We start from the raw sequence: 17,146 nt of genomic DNA on the forward strand, positions 1-17,146 counted from the left end.
ATCAACAATGTGCCTAGAGTATTCCTGCTCTCCCTCAAGTTCAGTCTTCTTCACTCAGTACCATCCTAATTTTCTAATTTATATGAAGCAGAGGCAGTGAGAATAATAATTTCCCTGTTCCAGCTTCAGTGGTAAAGGTAATTTTTTTTTAATTCATTGGGAGAATGATAGGTAAAGATTTTAATCAATAACAAGAAAGATAGCTGACTCTATTATTGCTCATTAGAATTTGAACCCTTGTTTCTTTTATTGTTGTTTTTAAAGTTCCATTGAGTCCATTAAGAGCCTATGCAGAGCTTCCATGGAAGAGCTGGTGGGTTTGAACTGCCAAACTTGTGGTTAGCAGTCCAGTGTTTGTCCTATATCACTGCACCAGGACCCTAGTTTAGCAATTATTTAATGCAGTCAAAGAAGCCATGTTATTCAAACTTAGGCTGACTAGCGTGTAGGCTTGAATATAACACATATTTATAATATCACACATGCTCATGGCTGTGTATATGCAGTCTATAAGATATAGCTAACACAAAAACCTAGCCAACTTTTAAATATAAATATTTCCTGGCCATCTAAATTAATGTAGGAATTATTCATTTGTACTCTTATCATGTGTGTTTTAGTTGAAAAAATGTTGAATCTTTGAAATAGTGTATATAAATTGTAAAAACAAAAATCTAAAGTGTTATTTTTCTATGATTATAAAATGAATGGTTTCTGTTTTTCATTTATGTAATTAATAAATTACAGCAAATAAATATTTATAATGCATGCATTTTGAAATAGTTGAAATATGAAATGTAAAGAACTAAAACATATACTGATTTTCCTATCAGTAAAGAATATTGCATTCTGCTTCCCATTACTATCTACCTTTGTACACTCTTCAGAAACCATATATAAGGGTAATCTATACATACTCAATAGGCAAAATGTAGCACTGATCCTTATATTGTAATATATTTAAAGTCATTTTTTTCTCTATTTTTATAAAAGCCTAGATGATTTACTCAGGTGTGGAGTGACTTTTGCTGCCAATATGGTGGTTGTGGATAAAGAAAGTACCATGAGTGCTGAGGAAGACTATATGGCAGATGCTAAAACAATTGTAAATGTGCAGACACTATTCAGGTAAATGTATGAGTAACCAGACCTGTTATTTGCTTAGTAATAAATGTAAAAATATTTGACACTGACTGTATATGAGAAATGAACATGAAATGCTTACATTAAATTTGCATTCATTAATGTTTTTATTTGATCTTAAAATGAATACTTATTTAGCACCAAATATGTATCTGTCATGGTTTATGACAAGCCATCCATGTTCTAAATTTTATGTTGTGCATAGTAGTGACCAAACATATGTATTTACATAATTAGATAATTAGGATAGAATGATCACAGGATTTTGATGAAGTAATTTACCCATATAAAGAGCCATAGCGTTATCCTTATTTCCTTACGTTTCAGTAAGTAAACTGAATCAGAGATGAGTTTTCTTTATGTTCATATTTTGGTAAGAATGAGCAATATTGCTCTGAGAAAGTTCCATACAAGAAGCAACGACAAAATTATGTGCATATCAAGAAATCCACATGACTTGAACTATACAAGTCTCCTGAAAATTATTTCAATTTTAAATATCTAAAAGGTTAATTCCATTTTTAGAGTTTTATAGAAACCTAAAGCACATGTCCTTCAGTTTCTCATACTGTGGTGGATTGAGTGTTGCGGTAATGCTGGAAGCTATGCCATTGGTGATGCAAATACCAGCAGGATCACCTGTGATGGACAGATTTCAGCAGAGCTTCCGCACTAAGAACAGACTAGTAAGAAGGAATAGGTGCTGAAAACATTATGAATAGCAGTGAAACATTGTCTAATAATAAATGAGACCTTCAGGTTGGAATGCATTCAAAATAGGAAAAGAGAGCTGCCTCTTCAAAGTAGAGTGGACTTTAATGATCTGAGTAAAACAGGGTTTTTGTGACCTTCATTGGTTGATGGGACATGACTTTAAGTGAAAAGAAATAGCTGCAAACATCCATTAATTGGAGCATGAAATGTACCAAGTCTGAATCAAGGAATATTGGAAGTCATCAAAAAATTAAATGGAAGATGTGAATCTAAATATCCTAAGCACTACAGAGCTGAAGTGGACAGATATTGGCCATTTTGAATCTGACAATCATATGGTTTACTATGCTGGGAATGACAAGTTGAAGAGAAACGGTGTTACATTCATTGACAAAAGAATATTTCACCATCTTTCTTCAAATACAATGCCATCTGTGATAGGATAACATCTGTACACCTACAAGTAAGATTACATAATACCACTATTATTCCAATAACCAACCACTAAAGCCAAGGATGAAAAAAATTAAAGAATTCTACCAACTTCTTCAGTCTGAAATTGATCAAATATGCAGACAAGAAAATTACTATTCATTGGAATGTAAAAGTTGAAAAAAAGGATTGGTGGTTAGGAAATATGGTCTTGATGATAGTGGTCTGGAGATCACTTGATAGAATTTTGCTAGACCAATGATTTATTCATTGCAAATACCCTTTTTAAACATTATAAAAGAGAACTATATACATGAACCTCACCAGATGAAATAAACAGGAATCCAATTGATTATATCTGTGGAAAGACACAATGGAGAAGCTCAATATCATCAGCCAAAACAAGTCCAGGAGCCGATTATAGAACAGATCTTAAATTGTTCATACAATGAAAACAAGTCCATGAAAGTCAAAATATGACCTTGAATATATTCCACATGAATTTAGAGAGCATCTAAATGATACCTTGGACACTAATGACTAAAGACCAGGGGACTTGTGGGACAACCTCAAAACCATCATACATTTATAAAAGAAAGAAATGACCAAAGTGGATGTCAGAAGAGATTCTGAAACTTGCTTAAGATAATATTATAAACTAAAGCTAGTAATGGAACAAGAAATGATGAAGTTAAAGAGCAGAACAGAAAGTTTCACAGGGCAGCTCTAGAAGACAAAGGAAAGTGTTAAATGAAATGTGCGAAGACCAGGAGTTAGAAAACCAAAAATGAAGAACATGCTTAATATTTCTCCAGCTGAAAGCACTGAAGAAAATACTTACAATATTTAAAGGCCCTCTGGGGAAAATATTGAACAATGCAGGAAGTATCCAAAGAGAATGGAAGGAATGCACTTCACTAAAGAGAAATGATCAGTGATCAACCATTTCAAGAGGTAGCATATGATCAAGAACCTATGGTACTGGGAGGTAGGGCTTGATGGTGGATTAGCGAGAAGTGTAATGCAAACCTCCACCAGCAATAACACAGAATACCAGATGAAGCAGTTCCAGAACTCTGAACTACACATAATGAAATATTTAGATAGTTTGAAAGCTTACAGCCAGTGGAATTTGTAGTAGAAGCAAGAACGGTAGTGTTTTTTGATCTGCGGCTCCCAGCACCTCCTGGGACAGCCATCTTGGGTGTGACAGAGCAGGTGAAGGATCAGAGGAGTGCTCCCACGGCAACAGTCTTACCAATCCTCGGAGATAAAGGTGTGGACATTCTTTTTTTTCTCTCTGTTCATTATCATTTTCCTATCTGCACAACACCACTCTGGTAACTAGAGGGGTGCCTGAGCAAGTGGACACCACCCACCCCACCCCCAGAGGATTCTACTACACATGCGCATGGATCTGCCCAGCAAAGGACTCTGCCACAGAATCTAAGAAGGGGGAAGGCACTGTTTAAAATCAAATGGTCCCCTCAAAACAGCAGGCTCTAAACTGTTTATCACTATGAAAAATCCCTGAACGGGGGTTGTAGAGTGGAAGAGAGACAGACTGAAAAGGTAAAAGGCCAAAAATTATGTCCTGAGTTACCTCATAAGGAACAACAATAACATCTCGAAATGTCTCAGGCAGCCTTGAAAGCGAGAGCATTAGAGTCATACTCATATTTTGCTACAGTTTTTTATTTTCATCTTTTCTTTTATGCAGTTATAGTCTGTAGTACCCAATCTGTTTTTTGGTGGGGTTTTTGTTTGTTTGTTTGTTTGTTTTTTGCTATTGCTGCTTTGCTGTTTGGTATACCGTATCCCTTCAGGGAGCTCTTTCTCTCCCTGTGTTACCCAAAAAGAGACAACAATTGTGGATATATAGACAAGCTGCAATCACACCCTGTAAAATCCCACCATCTAGGCAAGAGCCAATAGCAGCTACTATACACCAGATAGACAACCAACACCTGCTATAGTTACTTTGAGTTAGTAATAAGAAAAGTGAAAAGGGAAGCCCCTCTCCAGATCACATCTATCTGAAGGCCCTCAAAAAGCTCAATAATACATTAATATACATTCATCTAATTATTGAAAATACACCTAATTTTTTAAGATGCCCAACAAACAACTGACCATATTGGCACATGTCCAGAAATGAGATAGAGTTACTGAGACAAATGAGCTGGAGATAGACCTATATTTCCCACTGGAAGGAGGGCAGGCTTTGGAAATGCCTGAGAAGGAACTCAGGAGAAAGATATTGGGGTGCATCCAAATGTTCCACAGAAGGTTTGAGAAAAATAAGGAAGAAGTCAGGAAAGCACTACAGGAACAATCAAGATAGATACACCATTGGAAACTATTCAAAACCTGCAAAAAGTCTAAATGATTAATAATAAAATATCAGAAATGGACAATACAGTGAAAGGGCAAAGGAATAAAATTGAAGAGATGGATGTCAGAACTAGCAAGCTGGAAGACAAATCTCTCAATACTGCTAAATTAGAAGAGTAAGCAGAAAAAAGGATAAAAAAATTCTGAAGAATGTCTAAGATTCATGTGGGACAACATGCAGAGGAATAACTTAAGAATTAATGGCATTCTGGAATAGGAAGAATCACACAAGTTCACAGAGGAGATAGTTGAAGAGTTGATGGAAGAAAATTTCCCTAATGTCCTGAAAAATGAACAACAAACCCCAGAAAAGATAGACTCCACAAGAAAATCACCAAGACATATTATAATCAAGATTTCCAAAATCAAAGATAAGGAGAGAATCCTGAAAGCAGCTAGAAGTGTTACTTACAAAGGCAAGAAAATCAGATTATGCTCAGATCTCTCAGCAGAAACTGTGTAGGCAATAAGGCAATGGGGAGACATATATAAAACTCTGAAAGAAAAGATCCTATGGTACTGAAGAAAGAAGTACAAGCTACACTGAAGACATTGGTAAGAAGCAAGACTCCAAGAATTAATGGGATACAAATTGAAATCTTTCAACCAACAGATGCAGTGCTGGAGACACTCACTTTTCCATCCCAATAATTTTGAAGAAAACTGTCAGATCAATTGACAGGAAGATATCCATATTTGTGCTCATTCCAAGGAAAGGTGACCCAACAATTATCAAACAATATCATTACTATCATACATAAGTAAAATTCTGCTGAGTATAATTAAAACAGGAGCTTCCAGAAATTCAAGCTGGATTCAGAAGAGAACTTTGTGTGAAAGATATCATTATTGATGTCATATGGATCTTGGCTGAAAGCAGAAAATACCAGAAAGATGTTTATTTGTGTTTTATTGACAGCAGAGGCATTTGACTGTGTGAATCATAACAAATTGTGGCTAACATTGAGAAGAATGGGAATACCAGAACTCTTAATTGTGCTTATCCATAACCTGTACATAGAAAAAGAGGCAGTCGTTCAAACTGAACAAGAGCTTCTGCATAACTTAAAATCAGGAAAGAAGTGCAGCAGAATTTTGTCCTTTCACCATGCTTATTAACTGTCTATGCTGAGCAAATAATCTGAGAAGATTGACTGTATAAAGAAGAACACAGCATCAGGATTAGAGGCAGGCTCATTAACAACCTGTGATATGCAGATGGCCCAACCTTGCTTGGCAAAATTGAAGAGGACTTGAAGCACTCGTTGATGAAGATCAAAGAATACAGCCCTCTGTATGGATTACAACTCAATGTAAACAAAGCAAAAATCCTGACAACTGGAACAATAAACTAAAGACTGAAGTTGTCAAAGACTTCAATTTACTTGCAGCCACAATAAAAAATCATGGAAGCAGAAGTCAAGAAACAAAAGCAAATATTTCAGTTTGAGGACTAAAGTATGGCTGACCCAAGCCATGGTGTTTTCAGTTGCCTCATATGCATGTGAGTGTAGGGCAATGATTGAGGAAGACTGAATAAGAATTGATGCATTTGAATTATGGTGTTGGAGAAGAATATTGAATATAGCATGAACTATCAGAAGAATAAACAAATCTGTGTTGGAAGAGGCACACCAAAATGCTCCTTAGAATCTAGGATGGTGAAACATCGACTCATATACTTTGGACATATTACCAGGAGGGACCATTTCCTGGAAAAGGACATCATGCTTGGCAAAGTAAAGGGTCATCAGAAAAGAAGAAGACCTCCAACTAGATGGATTGACACAGTAGCTGCAGCAATGACCTCAAACATAACAGTTGAGAAGATGGTGCAGGAGTGAGCAGTGTTTTGTTCAGTTGTGCATGACGTTATTATGAGTCATACTGGACTTGATGGCACCTTACAGCAACAAAGGAAATATGCAAGCTATCAAATTATGTAAATAAAACAATCCTAATCCTATCATCGAAGTGCTGGTGTGGCACTGTGAGTTCATGCGCCAGACTGAAAAGCCATTTGAACTGCCGGCTTGGTGGTTCAACCTCACTAGCTGCTCCTCGGAAACCCTATACAGGGTCACTGTGGGTCAGAACTGACTCGAAGGCACTTAAAAACAACAATTCTATCATCACCCCTCCCCCACATTCACTCCACCTTTATACTTTTGTTTAAAAGCAAAGCATGTATTGAGGTAAATTTTCTCAGGTTATTTTCAGATAGAGAGCCTAGGTGTGACTTCAACACTACTGAACATTTCTTGCATGACTGTAAACAAAAGGTTTTCCTTGACTAAATTTAAATGTCTTAGTCAGAAGGTTGTGTGAGATTTAGAAATGTACAGTGCCTTGAATATGTCTGGTATTTTTTAAGTATTCAATATATGTTAGGAACTGAAAACATAATTATTGTCAGATTATTGTCACTGTCATGTAGCAGAGTAGAAAAGCCACAGACCAAGGAATTACATAGCAGCAAACTTCATCTGAGACAACCTCTGTCCCAGAGCTTCCAGATTCACTGGGGCAAGGAATTCACATCCTGCAGCAGGTATTTACTAAACCTGTGACTTTAAATGTGTGTCCTAAATCCCATGAAATTCAGTTTCTCTAATCTATAAAATAGAGTCCTGGTGTGTCAGTGTGGGATCTTGCACTGGACCGCAAGTTTGGTTTGAAATGCAAGGTTGGCAGTTCAAATTCACCAGCCACTCCTCAGGAACCCTATATAGGATTACTATGAGAACCAACCCAATGACACTTAATAATAATCTATAAAATGAGTGTAAAAATAACCTTCCAACCTTACAAGGTTAATAGAAAGATTCAAGATCAAGTATTTAAAGAATCTGTCACAACTTCTGTAAAATGGAAGTCAGATCTACCCTAAACTTGCACAAAAAGCTGTTGTGTTTAAGAGGAATGTACACTATAAAGTTACTGTAATATCACAGTTTACTCAGAATACAGTTAATTTACTACTGAGCCATATTAAGCTTTACATCCATAGGTAGCAAAACACATGTTTAAAATATGACAGAGATATAGCATTTTTTTTTTCTTCTGAAAAAGAAGGAGATTTTAAGGTGGAAAATTAATTCAGAAGGATGAGATTTAGTAAGTTAATTAAAGTAAAATCATTTTTGATCCCATTGTTCAGCAAAAGTTAATTACAGCTTAGACAGGACAAGATCCTGGGTCTTTTTGATTAAACATGCCATTTTAGTTTTTCACTTACTATGCATTTGTTTCTATTATAGTGACATTTCTAATTATTTAACTCCTATTCTGCATTTTCCAAATGGATTCTTTTGATTCCAAGACCATAATGAATCCCACTGGTATTTTTTAAAAACTGACCAGTGTAATTAAGAGCAGATTTGCTTGTAGGAGTCCACTGTGCAGTATCTGGTCTTTCCCAAGTTCCTGGATGAATAAATGAATAACTTTTGATCACCTTGACTATTTTCAGTAGTAGAGTTATTTTGGAAATTACTTAAATTTTATAGTCCATTAGTTTGGCAGATCCCTGTGTGGGAGAAATGGTTTAAGCTTTATCACTAACCTAAAGATTGGCAGTTCAAAACACTGCTGAAGAATGGCCTGGGGCTCTGTTTCTGTTCTGATTAGACCAAGAAAGCTCCATGAAGCAGTTCTGCTTTGTAACACATGAGGTCACTATAGTCAGAATCAACTCCACAATTGGTTCAGTTTTTTTTTGATAAGTACTTAAATTGAATGGTTGCAAGAACTTTTCAAATGAAATATTAGACACCTAAATTGCAAACGAATTGCCTCTGGTCTGTCCTTCCCTGTGTTCTATATAACTACCATTTTTTCCACTACATACAAAACAATATTTTTCATGGGAAAAAATTATATGCAAGTTATTTTATGGTGGTGGTGGTGATTGTGTTCAGGACTTATAGTGACCCTGCGTAGGGTTTCCAAGACTGTAAATCTTTACAGGAGCAGAAGGCCTCATCTTTCTCCTGCAGAACATCTGGTAGTTTTGAACTGCTGACTTTGAGGTTAGCAGCCCAACCAGTAACCACTACACTACGAGAGCTCCTTATTTTGTGGGGTAATTCATAAAATACTAATCTAGTCATGCTAATCTAACATACTAAAAAAGTAAGAAACTTGCAGGTTTATATTATATAAGAAATATCACTTATATAAGTAACTAAAATCATGTATATTTGGTAGTTTCCTTCTATGAAAACAAAACTACTTCAAGCAAGTTGATTCCAATTCAGTGTCTTTATGTGTTAGATTTTTAGTTCCTGTCCAGTTGGTTCCAACTCATAGCAACCTTATTTTCAGCAAAATGAAACACTGTCTAGTCGTGTGCCATCCTCACAATGATTCCTATATTTGAGGACAACAGTGGACTCAGCAGGAACGATTGTAAGGATGGCGCTGTCAGTCCATCTCATAGAGGGTCTTCTTCTATTTTACAAACCCTTTACTCTGCAAGCATGAGGTGCTTCTCCAGGTACTTGTTTCTTTTGTTAATATGTCCAAAATACATGAGACAAAGTCTCCCTATTCTTGCTTCTAAAGAGCATTCTGGGTGTATTCTGTACTTATTCTAAAACAGATTTATTCTTTCTCCTGGCATTGCATTGTATATTCAGTGTTCTTCCCCCACACCATTATTCAAATGTGTCAATTCTTCTCCAGTCTTCCTTATTCGTTACCCAGTTTTAATGAGTATGAGGTGATTGAAAATGCCATCACTTGGATCAGGAGCACCTTAATTCAGAAAGTGGTATCTTTGCTTTTGAGCACTTTAAAGAGGTCTTTGTAGCAGATTTTCCTAATGCAATGTGTCATTTGATTTCTTGACTGCTGCTTCCATGGGCATTGATTGTGGATCCAAGCAAAAAGAAATCTTTGACGCTTTAATCTTCTTGTAATTTTATTGTAATTTGCACTGAAGGCTTTGTTCAGTAAGTGCTTCAATTCCTCTTTGCTTTCAGTCAACAAAGTTGTGTCATCTGAATATCACAGGTTGTTAATCTGTCTTCCTCTGATTGTGACGCTGAGTTCTTCATATCGTCAAGCTTCTCAGGTTATTTGCTCAGCATACAGGTTGAATAAGTATGGTTTGAAGATGTAACTATCACACATCCTTCCTAATTTTAAATCACACATTAGCTCCTTGTTCAATTTGAACAACTGCCTCTTGGGCTATGTACGGGTTTCACATGAAAACAATGAAGTGTTCTGGAAATTCCATTCTTTATAATGTTATCCATAATTTATTATGATCCACATAGCTGAATGCCTTTGCAAAGTCAATAAAGCACAGGTAAACATCTTTCTAGTATCCTTTGTTTTCAGCCAAGTTCCATCTGACATTAGCAATGATATTCCTCATTCCATGTCCTCTTTTGAATTTTGGCTTGTATTTCTAGCAGTTGTCCATTGGTGTACTACTGCAACCATTTTAAAAAACGTCTTTAGGAAAATTTTACTTGCATCTGATATTATTTATATTATTAATTATTTTCCTCATTTTGCTGACTCATCTTTCTTTAGAATGGTCAAAAAGCATGGATCTCTTCCAGTCAGTGGACCAGATTTCTTAACACAGACAAGTGAAGTTTCCATTGTTGCATTCATGTGTCGATACATCTCACTGGTGTCCTGTCAATTCCGTGTTGTTTTTAAGTGCCATTCAGTCAGTTCTAATTCACAGCAACCCTGTATAGGGATGCCAAGGCTGTAAATCTTTGCAGGCATGGAAAACTTCATCTTTCTCCCATAGAGTGTTTGGCAGGCTCAAACAACTGACCCTGTGGCTTGCAGTACAGTACTTAGGCCTATGAAGTTCTGGTGTGGGGCTGTGGGTTAATGTGCTGAACTGCAAAGTTGGTTTGAACCACAAGGTTCAAACTTATAGAGTCAACACACTTATAGAGTCAACACACTTCACACATCAATTCCTGGAGCCCCATTTTTCTCAAGTGCCTTCAATGCAGCTTTCATGTCTTTCTTTAGTATAATCAGTTTTTGATCGTATTTTGTCTTCTGATATTGTTGAACAGCAGCTAATTCTGTGTGGTACAATGACTCTGTGTGTCCTTTCCATCTATTCTTTTTTGTTGTTGTTTAAGTTTTGATTGTGAATTGAGTGATAGTTTACATGGGGGAACATAGGTTTTACATTGTTTCATTGCAATGATTATAATCTCCTCTGTGCATCATCATTTAACAGTATTTGCTTCTATTCCCCATTTTGGGTTTTTGTTTTTTTTTTATTGGAGGAGGGGATGTACACAAAAACATTCAGGAATATGAAATCATGTAAACAACCAAGGGTTGTTTTCAGCATGCAAGCGTATCTCCTGACCACCAGCATACAACCTTTCTCTTTCCATGAGTCTAGAGTTCTCAGCTGCTCTATCTCTCCATGTCCTCCTCTCTTCCTCTATCTCTGGTGTCACTGCTTCTCTGGATAGGGTCCCACATTCTGCTCATTTTCTTCTCTTTTGATGGTCCTAGGTTCCTCTTTTCCTGGACTGTAGGATTAACTACTCCCCTCTTTTTGTTACAGAATTTCTATGCTTACAGTTGTGACTGTTAGAATTAGTTATGATAACACTTATTCACTACTGAATAATAAGAATCTTATCCCCATCTTCTTTAACCAGACCCATCTAGACAAGATGAAAACTATTCAGTGGGGATTTTACCTTCCCCTGCACACTCTGAAACTAAAGTTTGTCTTGAAAACTTGTAAACCAGTCTTTTCATGTCTTTACAGCACACACCCCCACCCCCATTTTAGGTAGCTAATGTCTATGTTGCCCATCCATATCAACCCTGTATACAGAAGGGATAGGATTGATACTTGATGTGAAGACGCCTTCCCTCTCAGTGGGTATTTTCAGCTACTACATCCATAAGTACAGGTCAAGTTCATCAAAGTGTGGCAATTTATACTTGTTTCCTTTATCAAAAATTGTTTTATTCTCTTCCTCTAGTCAAGTTCTGCTCATCAAGTCATCGATGCTTTTCCATCTATTCTTGATGTTTCCTTTGTCACTCAATACTTTGACCATAGAATCCTTCAATATTGGAACTCAAGACTTAAATTTTATTTAATTCCTTCAGCGTGAAAATTGGTGAGCCTGTTCTTCCTATTGATTTTCTAACTCCTGGTTTGCATATTTCATTATAATACTTTGTTTTTTCTAACCTTTTTTGGAATCTTTTGTTAATCATTTCTTCCTATTGCTTTGTGTACTCCTAACAGAATAAATTTTAGGCTCTCCTTCGACAGCCATTTTAATTTTTTTTCTTTCTTTCTCTCTTTTAAGTGTCCTTTTGCTTTCTTCAATGTATAGTTCTTTCTTTCATCCCACAACTGATTTGGTCTGTGTACACTAGTATTCAGATGTTGTTGTTAAGTGCTTTTGAGCCATTTCCAACTCATAATAACCCTGTAAAGGGTTTCCAAGGAGCAGCTTTTGAGTTTGAACTGATCTCGCAGTTCAAACCAACCTTGTGGTCCAGTGTTTTATCCTACAGCACCACGCCAGTACTCTAATATATTCTTCAGATGATCTCTAAATTCAGTTGGAGTATATGCACTTTAGCTCTTGTGATCTTATTTTAATTTTCTTCAGCTTCAACTTGAACTTGCATATAAACAATTGATGGCCTGTCTCGTAATTAGCCCATGGCCTTGTTATGATGGATGATACTGAGTTTCTCCATTGTCTCTTTCCATACATGTAGCCTATTTCTTTCCTGTATATTCCATCTGGTGATATCTACATGTTTAAGGGGGTTTCCAAAAGTTTGTGGCAAATATAATTAAAAGACAATGGAGTTTTTCCATAGACTTTTGAAAGCCCCTTATATAGTCACCATTTATGTTGTTGAAAAAAGTTATTTGCAGTTGATGTCATTGGTCTTCTAAAATGTCATCTCTGGAGTCATTTTAAGCATCCAATGCATATTTTCCAACCACCAATCCTTTTTTGTTTCCATCTTTTACATTCCAATCACTAGTAGTTGACAATTCATGTTGATTTTAAGTTTAATCAATTTCAGACTGCTGAAGTTAGTAAAAATCTTCAATTTCATCTTTGGCACTAATGATTGACATGTAAATCTGAACAATAGTTGCATTAACTGATCTTACTTGAGAGTATATTTATATTATCTTATTACTGACAACATTGCACATCGGAAAGATCTTGAAATCATTTTTGATGCCATTCTACTTCAATTTGTCATCCCCAGCATAGTAAATCATATGATTGATTCAAACTGGCCAGTAACAGTCCATTTCAGCTCATCAGTGCCTACAACGTTGATCTTTATGTATTCCATATCATTCTTGACATCTTACAATATTCATGGATTCATACTTCATACATTCCACATTCTGATTAATAATAAATGTTTACAACTGTTTGTTCTCATTTTCAATTGTGCTACATCAGCAAATGAAGTCCTGAGAGCCTAACTCCATCTACATCATTAAAGTTGACTCTGCTTTTTTTGAGGAGGAAGATTTTCCCCCGTAGTATTTTAAGTACCTTCCAACCTGAGGAGTTCATCATCCAGCACCATAGCAGACACTGTTTACTGTTATTCGTAAGGTTTTCACTGACCTTCTTAATCTGTCTTTGTCTGGAATCTCGGCTGAAACCAGGACATGTATTTGAAATACTGATGGCAAAGCTTCCAGCATCACAACAATGTGCAAGCCACCGTAGTATGACAAACTGACCTGAGTGATGACTCTGACTACTACCATTTAGTTTTCCCCCTCACTTATTCTCATATCCCAATTAGTAGCAGGCCTTTGACCGCACTGAAACCTACAATATGCTGATCCTGCTACCTGTCCAATATTCTCCATCACCTGAGTTATTTTCTTCTCTCCTTATCCAGATTAAATTCCATGGTCAATCATTGTAACCACTCCTGTGTAAAGCCCTCAACAGATATTTACTGGTGGTGTTTTTTCTATTTGTCATGGAGTCAATCCTAACTATGGGCTATCACTGAGGTTTGCCTTTTCCCTTTTTCTCCTGCTTCCAGTTTTCTGTCCATTTAGGTTCGCTCTCTAACATTTTGTATGAAATTCCATAATCATAGGCATTCCAGAGGTAGGATTCTTCTACCCTTTTAAGGAAGCTTCAAAAACCCTATGTAGGATTTCTGAGGCTGTAAATCTTTATGGGAGCAGAATGCCTTGTCTTTCTCTCTTGGAAACCAGATATCCTCAGCACAGTGACTATATACCATTCTAGTTAGTATTTGTCTATGGCTCTATCCCTCAAACAACAACACTGTTATACCTTGAGTATATGAAAACAGCATTATCTCTGTAATATCTGTCATAGCCAGTCTACACATCTTGATAAATACTATTAATTTGCTCAGTGGAGACTCAATTTATAATTGTATCTGATGTTGATAGAAATATGCATCAAAGAAGCAGATTTGATAGCACATTCTGGGGTGTGGACTTTGTTATTGATAATCAAACGGAATCACCTTTCATAGGGAATAAGAATGCTACCTGTGTCTGAGGTCCCACTTTATCCTGAAGTACTTTAAAGTAAATTACAGACATTATAAGACTCATTCAGTTAACATTGATGGATCTGGGACTTGAACCAGAAGAATTCCAAAGCCTAAAGTCAACTTTACTTTAATCCAGTAGTCTGAACATGCCCATATTGTTGTGATTGTTGTTGTTAAGTGCATTAAGTCGCTTCCAACCCATAGTGACCCTGCATAGGGTTTCCAAGGAGCAGCTGGTGAGCTTGAATTATTGACCTTGTAGTTCAAACTGACTTCAGTCCAGCACATTAACCAACAGTGCCAAATACTATTGCATAATACTGCCAAGCAAAGCTATTGAGTTGGCCAAATGAACTGATTTCTGTAAAAACTCAGAGCAATGACTGATGTTTAACAGACCAAGGATAATTGGCACTGCTGTTTGCAAAGCATTTCCCCAAATTGATGTTTCTAAAGCACAGTGGTCACAAAAGGATATGTTTGAGGAGAACATCATGACTTGAACAAAGACTTAGATGTAATCTTTTATTTACTTTGTTTAGTTCTAGAAAGATAAATTGAATCCTATGGTGGACTCAGGATCTCTATAGTAGGCAAATAAAGATTACTGTAGGTTGTTAATTTATGTGAGGTTATGTTGTGTTTTATTTTAACATTTGTAAATGATTTTGTGGACATTTGTTATTTTGACTTCATTATTATGACATTTCACTTTCATGTGAGTCATTTTGACTTTTATATATTTAGCTTTTTAAAATCTTTAATGTAAATTAAATGTACATAAGAGCCCAGGAGACAGGAATCAAATTAAGTTCAAGGAAATAGTTCCCTGGATCACAACTTTGTTTTCTAATGGGCATGGCCTATTTCACCAGACTAGAATGCAAATACAATTCTTTGTTTTGGGTTTTGCGGGGGTTTTTTTGTTCAGAAGTTGAAGTTGATTACTTGAGCCTGTACTTTTCCAGCTTATGAGGACTTATAACTTCACTTCACAAACCTCTCTCCTCCGCATATTGTCTTAAGAAACTTTCAAGATTGCACAGTGCAAAAGAACTAAAGGTGAAACTGGAGAGTCTCATCCATTCCTTAGCAGGATATATATGTGGGAGTGGCTTGGAGGTATATATGGAATACAAGGAGAATTCTTTTCTTCTGGATTTGCATCTATAAATTAAACATTTTGTAGTTGAAAGCTAAGGAGTTTAAGGTGTCTTCATCCACTATGATAAATATGCATTTGTTGGCATGATTCTTTGAAAGGTTTGTCATTCCTTCTGAAATGCACCTCACCAGGAAATGCTCCATACTTTGACATCCAAAGTTACAGTATTACAGTATCCAAGAGTATGTTCTTGTTGTTGTTAAGTGCCATCGGGTAGGTTCCGACCCATAGCGACCCTGAACAGGGTTTCCGAGGCTATAAATCTTTACAGCGAGCAGAAAGCTTCATCTTTCTCCCGTGGAGCAGCTGGTAGTTTCGAACTGCTGACCTTGAGGCTCACAGCCCGATTCATAACCACTACGCTACCAGAGCTACTTATGTATAGTACTCAAAATTGTGACACTGATATGTTCAAAGAGCACTCCTGAAACATTCCTTTTGTACTAGGTGCCAGGGGCAAGAGATGCCTCCATCTTTAGCCATGCTTCGTGCCAGAATGACTGTCTCCTTGAACAACTTAGTCCTGTTATTATTTACGCAGTCATGTTCCTTTTTTCATTTTGAGTTCACTTTGTGGGAACTCAATGTTGTTGATTGTTGTGGAGTCGTTTCTGACTCATAATGACCCTGTATAGGATTTCTAAGACGTGACTGGTGAGTTTGAACTGCTGACCTTGCGGTTCAAACCTACCTTGCAGTCCAGTGTTTTATCCCACAGCATCACACCAGCACTCCAAGGGAACTCAATAATCATTGTTATAACAGCAAATTTCTTCTGGGACAAACTATATCCTAAAGGTTCCAGATTCTCTAGGAATGGAATTATTTCCATTTCTGTATTTAGATGAGGCTTCTAGAATCTTAAAACAATTGACTTGCTCATATAACAAAACATGAAAGACACTAGAACATAAGTCTGTTAGTCTTGACGAAAGAGAGGTGAAAAAAAGTGTTGAGATGCAAAAGTTTCTCTGGAGGGGACACAGATTACTGATACAGAATTAAATAGCTATTAGTTTAATTTGAATCCAGGAGTAATTTAATTTTAAAGCTTTGGAAGAATTGGTTTTGCTTTTTTTTTTCTAAAATTTTATTTATTTGTTTTTAAACTTAATCTTTTAATTGTGAATTTACTGAAGACTTACAAAGCAGATCATCAGTCCCGCATTCAATAAACCATACACTTGGTTTCATTACAATGATTGCAGTCCCCTCCACATACCAGCAGTTAACAGTATTTACCTCTATTAATTTTTTAAAATATATTTTATTGTGAATTTTGTGATAGTTAAGGTGGGGGAGCATTAGCTTTACATTCATCTTGTCATATTTCATTTCTTTGCCTTGATTACAATCCCCTCCATTCATCATCATACAATCATAGGGTGTACCCCACAAGCCTGTCCCCTGGTCATCAGCACACAGCCCCTCTCCCTCTCTGGTTTCAAAGTCCCCAGCCGCTCCATCTCTCCACATCATCATCTCTGCCTCCATCTTTGGCATCACTGCTTCCCTGGGTAGGGCTCCACTCTCCGCTTTTCTTCCTTGATGTTCCCAGGGACCTCTGCAAAGTTAATCACTCCCCTCTTTTTGCCACAAAACATCTACCTTTACATTTCTAACCCTTACAATCAGTCCTGATAACAATTGTATTGCAAGAGACCTATCGGCATCTCTTTTCTCAGCCCCTCCTAGACAGATTGGATACTACTCAGTGGAGATTCTACCTTGCTCCATGCC

At 36.6% G+C, this 17,146-nt stretch overlaps 1 protein-coding gene across 1 annotated transcript in view; it reads left to right on the forward strand.

Moving 5' to 3' along the window:
- Nucleotides 1-17,146, forward strand: part of KCNT2 (potassium channel, subfamily T, member 2) — a 728,083-nt gene that overhangs the window by 553,536 nt on the left and 157,401 nt on the right. Inside the window, exon 19 of the mRNA XM_006834237.1 lies at nucleotides 994-1,128. Within this exon, the coding sequence (XP_006834300.1) occupies nucleotides 994-1,128 (135 nt within the window). The remainder of the gene's footprint in view (nucleotides 1-993; nucleotides 1,129-17,146) is intronic.

Source organism: Chrysochloris asiatica, unplaced genomic scaffold (assembly GCF_000296735.1).
Source record: "Chrysochloris asiatica unplaced genomic scaffold, ChrAsi1.0 scaffold00009, whole genome shotgun sequence".
In the NCBI taxonomy this organism is placed as follows: domain Eukaryota; kingdom Metazoa; phylum Chordata; class Mammalia; order Afrosoricida; family Chrysochloridae; genus Chrysochloris; species Chrysochloris asiatica.